This window comes from Cornus florida, unplaced genomic scaffold (assembly GCF_030987335.1).
Source record: "Cornus florida cultivar Cherokee Brave unplaced genomic scaffold, ASM3098733v1 CherokeeBrave_3.0.0_Hap2_Chr05, whole genome shotgun sequence".
Lineage (NCBI taxonomy): Eukaryota > Viridiplantae > Streptophyta > Magnoliopsida > Cornales > Cornaceae > Cornus > Cornus florida.
Genome location: NW_026775575.1, coordinates 87,385,168 through 87,396,906, shown reverse-complemented (window position 1 = coordinate 87,396,906; position 11,739 = coordinate 87,385,168). Strand labels below are relative to the sequence as shown.

At 36.2% G+C, this 11,739-nt stretch overlaps 1 protein-coding gene across 1 annotated transcript; it reads right to left on the bottom strand.

Annotated features, from left to right (window-relative positions):
- Window positions 1–3,201: 3,201 nt before the first annotated feature.
- LOC132307413 (zinc finger CCCH domain-containing protein 3-like) lies at window positions 3,202–11,079 on the bottom strand. Its single transcript, XM_059805160.1, has 7 exons — window positions 10,534–11,079; window positions 9,963–10,138; window positions 9,723–9,776; window positions 8,536–8,652; window positions 7,904–8,215; window positions 4,243–4,509; window positions 3,202–3,949 (listed from the first exon to the last, which is right to left on the bottom strand). The coding sequence occupies exons 1-7, from the start codon at window positions 10,607–10,609 to the stop codon at window positions 3,593–3,595; spliced, it is 1,359 nt and encodes a 452-aa protein (XP_059661143.1). The 5' UTR covers window positions 10,610–11,079; the 3' UTR covers window positions 3,202–3,592.
- Window positions 11,080–11,739: the final 660 nt, after the last annotated feature.

Sequence of the window (11,739 nt, the reverse complement as noted above, 5' to 3'; positions counted from 1 at the left end):
TACCCTGTGGTGTGTATATATTGTTGCTTCAAAATTTAGATTAGGAGATCAAAGATCATTCATTTGATTGAGCTGGGTTAATTGGTATCCCAAAATTTATTGCATTTCATGTTTGGATATGATCTGATGAGAAAAAATTGGAAACATCAGTGTTTCCTTGGTTTTTCAGGGAATTTCAATCTCTGTTTTTCCAAATTATGTTTTTTTTTATTTTGAAGTTTATGTTTTTAAGTCATGATGTGATTGATCCATTTGAATTATGGGATTCAAACAAAATCACTTCTGTATTTGTGAATTGGGAGGCAATCTTTGAAATTCCAACAAATCCAATGGTATTTTGTTTCAATGTCCAACAATATTTGGGAGGCAATAGGTTTTTTTTTTTTTTTTTAAATAAATATATTTTACTAATTTTATCTCCAGTTCTTAAATCCAACAAAAGAACATAATTTCTATAATGAGGTGCACCTCAATAACATATCTATGAACTCAACTTCTTAAAACCTGTTCATGCACAAATGTTGAGGTGCAAATCTAAACTTTGGAAGAGTAGTATGAGAATTGTGTAGTCAAATTTTCTTATCAAAGTAAATTTAATTATAATTTCGTATCAAAATTAATTTACAAAATTAAAGTAGCTGGCATGATTTTATTTTCAAGTATTCTGATCTCATGTTTTTTGGTACTAAATTTATTTATTTATTTATTGTGAATTTCTTGTTGCTGTGATTGGTGCATTACTTTTTGTATTAAAAACGTGTTAATTTTCAAAGAAAAGCTCATGACAACAACCAAGTCTGTGAGCGGCAGTACCTTGTGGAGCGTGATCGTTAAGAAACAAAACGAGTATTCCAGCTAAAGTGTTTTTAACCTCACCTGCAAGCCGGCAGAGTCTGTCTGGCTTTCTATTTGATTAGTTTATTGGACATTTATCAAATCCTTTGCCATAAATGACAAAGCATGAATGTGGCAATGGAAATTTGGTATATGTATGGCTGTCTTCAATATCAATTAGGTATAGCAGTTTATGAAGCTAAATCCAGCAAGAGTGGTGGAGGAATATATTTTTTGGTTTGGAGGCATATTAGTTGATAGAGTTTTTAGATATGGATGATATTGTTTGGTTTGGGGGCATCATATAAATTGATAGTGTTAGATGTGAACCATTTATTGACTTGTCATTGCAACATTTTTGGTATAATGAGTGATTTTGGTTAAATAAAAAATAAAAACAAAATCTAGTTTTGATGTTGGTGCAGGGGACTAGAATAGCATGTTTATCATGATTTAAGTTACATAATTCTTCTAAGTGGGCGGCGGATGACATTCTCGCCTCCATTCTTGTTCTCAATCTTTTTTTGTGTGATTTTAATTTTGCCGCTTTTACGCTCTTGCTCTCACATTCGCTCGTGTACCCGATCCATGTGACTTAGATGATGATATGTTCAATAAACATCACTAATTATTATTATTATTTTTTTTTTTCCTAGTTGGGACTCACACACAGGGCCGCTAGACCACAGGCCTGTTGGTACATAACATAAAGGGAAAATTACATATAAATGGAGTCAAAGTTTATAACATAAAGGGAAAATTACATATAAATGGAGTCAAAGTTTCATATTTACTTAGAGGCTGAGTCAAAGTTCCATATTTCTCTAAAATGGATTACTGAGGTGACACATGGTTTTTTACTGTTTAGAAATTGTGGTGCCTAAAATACCCTTCCGCGAAGGTACTACTTTTTCTTCGAAGGTACTATTTTTTTTGAACTGAAGGTACTACTTTTTGGCGTCCAGGTACCATATTTTTTAAACACCCGTGAAGGTACTACTTTTTTGAACTGAAGGTACTACTTTTTTGAACTGAAGGTACTACTTTTTTGTTAGGGAATGGCATTTTAGGCACCACAATTTTCTAAACAGTAAAAAACCATGTGCCACCTCAGCAATCCATTTTAGAGAAATATGGAACTTTGACTCAGTCTCTAGGTAAATATGGAACTTTGACTCCATTTATATGTAATTTTTCCTAACATAAATATGTGTGAGAACGTTGTAGGGGATGTTAACCACAGAGCCACATGGCACACCCCATGGCTCCTGTGAAGCTTGAGGCCCCCACAATGCTCGTAGTCCACCTCGACCCCCAAGGTCCATGTGATATCACAGAGGTTGAGCTCAAGTACTACCATATGTCTCAATAACCTCGAGGTTCTCATGGGCGTCATGAATTGGCAAAAGAGACCCGTGACCACGGGCCTCAACTCGTGACCACGGGCCTCAACTGTAATATTAATAATCACATTAATTGTTGTCAGTTACTGCCGCTTTTGAAAGGAAGTGCATTTAATGCAACAGTGCTCGCCCTCGAGCTAAAAGACCAAAGTAACCCTATAATACCTAATAGGGTCATAGTGGCTACTCTAACAAGGTGGGGCCGAGCTTTGGGTCTGAGCCTCGAAGTCCAAGTCCAGGCAAATGACTGAGCCTATAAATAGAAGCCTTTATACATACGCAAAAAGGAGGAAAAAGAGAACTCTTGGACTTCATCACAGATCTCTTCAGCTAAGGCTCTTGTTCATTTCTATCACATTTTGTATTTCCCTTGATAATATCAGACTTTTTACCTTTCTACATAAGAATTTATTGGCTCCATATTGGAAATAAGATAATCCGTTACAATCTTTTGAAATCTCAAACCAATAGGAGTAATCAAACACAAAATGACTTGAAGAAAGGAAATCTATTACATGTTGTATCCAGCATTTGAATCCCTCAATAGCCAAAATGAGCCTAACATTCGACTGCAAAGCCTTTGTTCTAGGAGTCTAGGACAAACGAGTCACAACTTGGTTGATTGTATGATCCAAGGTTCAAGGGCCATAATAATTATGTATGCACCTCTGTTCCCGTAGTTTCTACCATCACACCACTAATTTTCATCCCTACAATGCCAGGGTTAGTGAAGGGAGAGAGAAAATACAAACCCTTACCAGTATTTATCAAAAAATACAACCCTAACCATTGTTGTAATAGGGATAAACTATGATTTCACAACACTTCTAAAGGACATTATAGTCTTTCCATGCATTTAATGGACAAAATCGGCATTTCAAAGTGCTTAGATGCTGCTGATTTAAACATTTTTAATGGTCATGTCGTTCTCAGTGTCATACAAACAAAGAAGTACCGTGTGTAATTTTTGAAAACACGAGAGTACCATGTGTAATTTAAGCTTTCCTGAGGAGGTGTGTATGTGACTTCCCCATATAATAAGTAGTACCATATTTTCACATCCAACAGCAATCACTAGCAAACTTGGTGGGAGACAAATACCATCTGAAGAAATGTGAACAATTCAAACAGGAAAAAAAGAAAAGAAAAAATCTTACAATTTCTTCACTTGCACTTTATTCACCACAAAAAAATGCCTTCCAGACCCCCATCTTCTGCTCATCGCATTGATAAAAAAAACAATCTATCCACTCCATGGGTGCACGTGCAAAGGGGGACGGAAGGGCACGTCATAAAAATTGTTGTTCCAGGAACTCAGTAGCAAAATGGGTGAGTGAAAAAAGAAGACAACTGACTTAATCAGATTGATCTTGTGGAAGTTCCGATGAAGCCGGCAACGACTGTGGGGAAGGACCTGGCTGTTCTGATGAATCTCGAGTAGTTTTGGTGTCCGGCTTCTGACTTTTGTTGCTTGCTGTGTCAAGTCTCCTACTCCAGTCAGGAACTTTAGATGATTTTGAGGGAGAAGTTTCAGATGAGTGGGCTGTTGATGAGTTTCTCTGATATGCGAAGAGGGATGGATCCATTACAGATAGAGTAGGGAAGCTCAAATTGAAGTTATAATGAGGATACACCATGGGGTGATCAAATTTGCATGTCGGGCCGTACTTGCAAAGTCCATACAGATTGTAGTATGAACATATAGATTGCCCCTGCATTCAAGAGGTTGTGGAGTCAACCATCTGCAGGAAATCAAATGGAATAGAAGCACTGCAACAATATTCAATGATTTGTAAAAGGCATATATAATAGCAAGAAATTGATAAATTGCAAATTTTTCACAAATTCATATTTTTTTTGTTAATAAATACAGTATATACTTACCAGGAAAAAGGTTTTAAAAAAAAACAGAAACATTTTTAAACTATTTGACAATAAGAGGATACTTATTCTCACTAGAATAGGTAACAAAAATATACGTGGATGAAATAACTATATAACTTACAGGTCTCAAGGGTAGCCCAAGTGGGCCTAAAGAATTAGCTGAAATCCTCTCTCTTGGGTGATTGTATTTGCAATAAGATCCGTATTTGCAGTTCCCAGTGCTCATGAAATATCGGCATTCAGGTTGATCAGGTCGCTCAGGTAGATGAAGAATTGATGTAGGCAACATATGCAACTGTCCACCAGAACCTGAATCATCTTGATTCTTGGAGTTGTAAACAACATTGGGTCCAAGAACACCGCTAGAAGATATAGGGCTCATGCTTCCCTGATTGACATTTAAAACATGGATCAGAAATGTAACACATGACACTCAAATCAACTGGAAAAAAACCTCCATCCCAACTAACTGCAGTCTAAGTGATAATTTTGTAAACTTCCATGTCAATATGAACCATCAGTCTGATTCATGTAACCAATGGATACACTTAAAACAGACAAACTGTGAATGTCCGAAAGTCATATTATTATGCGAGTCAACATCGTTCACTTAAAACAAGGCAAACAATTAGAAAATACACATCAAAGCTTGAGAATTGTTCAGCTGTTTCCGGCTGACATCGCAAGACTAACTCAATACTTTTAGCACCATATAGTGATATCATGGAGTCAACTGAAAACTAGTTGACAACTAAACCAACATGAGGAGCTGCCAAAATATAACAGCTCCCAAGAAGATAATTAACTGTAGATCAGCAAACATGCCATCAATTCTATTCTAGATGTAGTAGGCAGGTACAGGGAGAAATAACTTATATATTCCACTATAAATTCTGAAGACTTAATCTTAACCTTCAACCGAAACAATTATATCGGCTGCGTGTTTACATAACAGTTCGATGCATGTGTATTTGTATAAATAGATGATTGTGGTGTAGTAAAAAGCACTTCACAGTTGACAACAAATGTAGAATATGACATAGCACTTCTAGACAATTTTTTAAACTAAATAGCTTCTATACAAGACATAAACCAAGTAATTGTCGATGAGGAATATTTCCAGTAAAAATCCACCATCATTATAACTAAGAAACAAAGAAAAATACCCATACTCGCATACCCAGAAATTCAAGAGTTCTTTATTCTCAAATTCCCTGCTTACCAGTGCTTATTTCAGTCTAGAAAGTGCTGTGTAACTCATCCCAACTACAATGGGTCATCCACTCATAGGTGCGACTGCAATCTTTAAATTATTCATCCACCTAAGCATTCTGATATTTATTCCAAGATACTCCCTCCGTCCCAATTTAGTTGTCCATCTTTCCGTTTTGGGTTGTCCCAAAATACTTGTCCACTTACCAAGTTAAAACAATATATTTCACATCTTTCCATAAAATACCCTTAAAATTTTAAAAATTTCAAACTTGATTATATATATATTTAAACTTGAAAGGGTAGCTTTGTAATTTTTAAAGGGGACAGTGCAATAATTACCTGTCCCCTTAAAAAGTTCTACTCCCCAAAAGGGACAGAGGGAGTACAACTTTACCAATATTCCCACACAGGATTTTGTAATTAGAATCTTCCAATGCAACTACAACTTTATATGCAAGGCAACCTCTTGTACAAGTAATGGCAGTAGAAAATAGCAAGTAAATACTGCAGAGAGCCAAAAATTAAAACTGTGGCGACCTATGCGGGTTGTGTGCATGGGCAAGTGCGAGGCACTGGCAAGCTATTACACTGGACGAGCTATATGTGCACAATCCCGCATTGCCTGAGTAAGAGAGAGGTAAAGTGCTTATATGTGGTGATGCTATCTCCAATTGGTATGAGGTCTTTTGCGGTAAAACCCAAGAACAAAACCATGTGGGGCTCAAGCCCAAAGCAGACAATATCATACCATGTAGTGGAGGAAGTCATTAGTAGGAGTGGCAATGGGGCGGTGAACGCCATCCCCATCCCCATCCCCGTTTAGAATAGCAACCCCCATCCCCGCCCCAAAACTCTTTATTAAACAGGGCGGAATTTGTAGAAGAGTATTTTCGTAATTGTAATACAAATATAACAAAAGTAAATAATAAAACAAATTTTCAACTATGATAATTATTCTTTTTCTTTGATGCAAATAAAAACAAGATTCAACTTCTCAATTGAAACTTAAGACTAAAATTATTGTTGGAACATAAAAGTAATACATGGAAATTATCAAATAAGAATAATACAAAATAATAGCGAGTCATTAGTAGGGATGGCAATGGGCGGTGAACGCTATCCCCATCCCCGTTTAGAATAGCTACCCCCGCCCCAAAACCGTTTATTAAACGGGGCGGGATTTGTAGAAGAGTATTTTTGTAATTGTAATACAAATATAACAAAAGTAAATAATAAAACAAATTTTCAACTATGATAATTATTCTTTTTCTCTAATGCAAATCAAAACAAGATTCAACTTCTCAATTGAAACTTAAGACTAAAATTATTGTTGGAACATAAAAGTACATGGAAATTATCAAATAAGAATAATACAAAATAATATTTAGTGATTAGAATAGAATAAATTAAGATTTGGTTAATATATACCTTAAAATTGTAATTTATAACTATAAACGGGGCGCGGGGGGGTTGGGGTTGTGACCTTTTCCCATCCCCCCCCCCCCCCCCCCATAACTTTGCGGGTTTTCAATCCTAACCCCCATCCCCACCCCAAAACCATTTAACCGCCGGGGGGGAGGGGGGCGGGGGGAAGGTGAAGTGCTTATATGTACTAGTGCTGTCTCCAATTGGTATGATGTCTTTTGGGTTAAAACCCAAGAACAAAACCGTGCGGGCTTAGACCCAAAGCGAACAATATCATACTATGTGGTGGAGTGGGTCTTTACAAATACGGTAACAATTGAAAGATGCTTTACAACTTAAAACAAGTGACCAAGAAAGAGTAATAATGAAATCTGTCTTTATGGCTTTAATCACTAGAACAGTAAAACATTTTTGGTTTGTTCCATAGCAATCCTTAAAAAAGAATTTGGAAACGGATAGTACTGGAGTTTAATCGCCGACCCCATTTGTTTGGGATAAAGGCAAGGATGATGATGGCCTTAGAGTTTAAGGGCCTATAGTAACAAAATTATAATAGGCAATGCAGTAGTAAAAATTAGGTGTTTCAGCAATGGAAAGTTGGAAACTACCAATGACCAAGCAGTTCGCAAAGAATAATCTTTAACCGCTAATGTACAATGTTCATGCTTGCAATCAGCTGAGTCGATGGTTGCAAATATAGCAACCAACAGGATGGCGTCAAAAAAATGTGATTTGTCCATGCAGAGATAAAAATCTCTCTCACCCCCATTTTGAAAGTAGTAATATGAGGCATATTTCTGGCGAGAAAAAAATATAATCATAATAATAATAATTATTATTATTATTAATAATAATAATAAATGAAATAAGATTTTGTCCTAATAAGAATGCCATTGAGTGAAAACAACAATTTCAAAAACTCGGCGTTTCAACCACACTTCGAGTGTGCAACTTTCCTTGCTGCAAACCACAGAAAAAATAGTATTCCTACTCAACGAATGTGAAAAATGGTAGCTTTAGAAAAGGAAATTGCAGACAATGACAGAATGATGAAGGAGGACTGAAATGCAAAAACCACCTTACCAGATAGTTTATGAATTCATATTCATCCTTCTTTTCTATTTAAGAAAATATTTACTGACCATGTAAGTGCTCCAGCCTTGTGCAGGTATGTTGCCTTGAGAAGGAGAAAGAACAATAGGCATGTAGGCTTGGGGACTCTGAATGGAGGGACCAGATAAAAACGGGGCTCTTGGTGGTGTCCATGCAGGAAGTCCACCTAAATAAGGTAGACCTGATGAAGGCATAATTGATGAGCCCGCAGATCCAAAGGCAGTAGGCCCACGAACAGGCAAGACAGTTCCAGCTGATGCAGGCTGAGGATGATGAAACTTGCATGCGACTCCAAACTTACATAATCCAGTTCGCATGTAATAAGGACACGGCTTTTCTTCCTGAGAAAAAAATTGATTTTTATTTTTATTTTAAATTCGATCACCTCACTATATGTAGAAACAAACAAATATTTGGCAACACAACTGCTTGCACAAATAGAAAGGCTAATAACCCACTATGGTCCCTGTAATCAAGGGTACTAGGAGGGGCAGACTGGGTACAGATTTAAATTTGGCAGTACAGTGGCTGCCCTTTGATTCAAACCCACTTCTCACACTAGTGAGCTTGAGCTTCTACCACTGTACCATGTAATGGCCCCAAACTGCTAGCACAATGATAAGTCAAGAAAAGAATCCAGATATGGAAGGGAAATGACAACCTGACGCATTGGTAGCCCCATACTGTTTAATGATATTGTTCCAGCACCGTGCCTATCCCTTGGATGATGATATTTACATGTTGATCCATATTTGCAAGTTCCTGTCTTCAGAAAATACTGCAATGCACAATTGGAAGTGGACAATCATTAATAACATAACTCACCGAGGAAACCTTTCTAATTGTATCATCCATAAAGGGAGACTTACTAATGATTTGAATCTTATTCTCTTGCCACATGGATTAATAACCAACTTTGGGGAAGTCAAAACATATATCAAAAACTAACCTTTTTCTCTTAAGCCACCTCAACATTTTCCACTTACACAGTCTCCTCACTTGGTTCCAAAAATAAATAAATAAATAAAGGGCTTATTAGGTTGGCAGGTGTCTTAAACCTATTTCCCAGTTGACATATACTGTCACGGGCTTATTAGTCAACAAACTGACTAAGCCTCAATCCATAAAAAATCAAGTTAAAATTGTGACCGCTACTGACAGAAATTTGTGGTACAAGATAAAACACATGCTATGTTTTTATAGCTTAAATTTTCTTAACGGATGTAGAAACTGAATGCACCCACAATAATATAAAATTGCAGTCCAGTAGATTCTACCAAGTCCAAATACAACATGTTCTTTTACCACATGAAATGTAAATAAGAAGACAAATACTCCTGAAATTATTTAACATCCCATGTAATTGCATGCTCTAACAAACTTTAACGTTTTTCATGAAAATTAACATGAAAAGGAAACCATGTTTTCCCAAATTAATACAGCTAAGTAACTGCGACAAAAATTCATAATAAAAACAATGCAACTGAACATAAAGGAAAATTGGTGAAACAACTACGAACAACCTTTAACTGACTACCTTTTGAACAACTTCATTAACAAAGTTTCTCTTGAGAATACTCCGCAGTCTTATCTGATGGAAATCTGGAACAAACTCGCATACTTCTAAATAATTACTTTGACTATTTATTCAACAAATATAATTTAATTTTACAAATACAAGAAAAATAAATCATATAAACAGATGTAAGAAACTAATAATCAAACAACATTCTATTCCCTTCTGCTATCCAAAAGACTTCTAGTATATCCCAGCAAAAGACAGTACAACCATCAATGTAACTGCCAGTTAGTCGAAAGACAAGAATCTCAATTGGTAAACAAATTTACCTCACAGTCAGGTTGCCCAACTCTTTCCGGGAGTTCACCTCTGCAAAGACCATCCTGTGCTTAGACACATGTAATGGATGTATTAGAACATTTGAAAAGAATTATCAATATAAAGCACAATGGATTACTAAGAGCAAGCAAAGAACATAGAAACACTCACAAATCTTCAAATATAGGTGTCTCAAAAGCAGTCAAAACTTGAATTGAAACAAAACACTAATCGGATACAAGCTCATATACCTGTCCAGTATAGGCTGGATGATTGAATTTACAATTGCTTCCATAGCCACACAACCCAGTCCTCAAATAGTAGATGCAGTCTGGTTCCCCAGGACGATCCGGATAGGGGGTCGAATAACCCACTGCATCACTGTGATGATTATCATTGGTCTGAATTTTCAACCGCCTTATAGCTTCTACAACACATTAATCAAAAGAAAAGCAATCAAAATCAACACAAGTTAAGGATTTAGAACACCAATATTCATCGCATTGTACTTGATTTTATACGCATAAATACATGTACGTGTGTGTGCGTGTGCGTGTGCGTGCGCGTGTTTGTAGATGCAGACATATATGCGCAAGATTAAATATTTCTTCAGGAATAAACAAAGCACACAACTTAGGACAACAGAACTAAAAAAAAAAAATCAAACATAGAGTGAATTCAACACTTGTAAATTGCTATGTACAACAATAGATGCATTGCAATACAATCTAAAAAGAAAAATCAAAACTCTGATCATATTCCAAAGATCGTCGCTTTAAAATCAAGCAAAAACAGAGAAATGCTTTCAAGATCGAAATTTACCTTCGATGTTGTTGACGGATGGATTGGACGAACTGGGCAAACCACCATTGCTCCGGACTTGCCGATTCTCCGGCATCGATGTCCGATGGAAGCTATCTCTCACACACACACAACAATCTATATATGTGTTTAATCTCTCTATGTGTACATAAAAATCTAAATCTATAGGCAACCCATAGTTAAATCACCAATTCGTACCAAAATCAGATGACAGTTTCTCTCTCTAAAAAGTTAACCTAAGCCGAAATCGATCAGAACATATTATGATTTATGGATGAACAGTAGTAAAGAGTTGTGATATTACCAAACTGGAACAAAGTTTTCATCAATGAGACTGAGATGAAGAGAAAATAAGTTGAGAGAGAGAGAATCACAGACGTAATTTAGGTTCAATTCAATCAATGTGAAAAATCTACAAATATTCCAATTCTACAAATTTTCTATTTCTCACTCTCTCTCTCTCTCACTTTTTGTTCCCTTTCACGATTTAGTTTTAGATTCGGAACTAGGGAAATTTCGGATCTGTTCAGTCTGAAACTCCCCCAAAATTGTATTGAATAATAAATAAAATAAAGTTTCTTTCCACTCGTGTACGATAAAATTACAGTAAACAAATAAAGATGTCTTCCACAAAAGACAAAAACATCCCCCGAAAATTCCAAACTGTACAACGTTTGTTACGTTTTGTCGCGGTAATAAAGGGCGTTAATGTCTTTTCCACTACTAATATAAGCGCTAATTCACCCGAGTATTTAGTGTGTGTATTGTGTGTTGTGTTGTATTTTTTTAAAGTGGTGTATTTGAAAAAGTGTAAGGAATCGTCGCCGTCAAAGCTTGTTAAATCTTGGTTGCGTAGATGAAGGGGTAGTGAGATCTGGGCCGTTGGATGCCACAGGAGGTTCCAGTGGGGCCCAAAAGTTATGAAAACGTTTCTTGTCAAATATTGTTTCGTGAGTAGTTGGGGCCCACTGGCGTGTCTCTCTCTCTATTTCCCTCGGGCCGACCACCTTCGTCTTCAATGGGCTCCAGGCACTACACCGTATTCTCATTAATTTTGGTAAGTAAATTTGTTATTAATACTCTACTTGGCAAGTTTGGTATCTATTTTCTAAAAACTGAAATTTTATAATACTTCGCATATAAATTATTCGATTGACAGTTTTATGAAAATTATTTATTAAATTAAAAAATATATGTTTTTAAAAA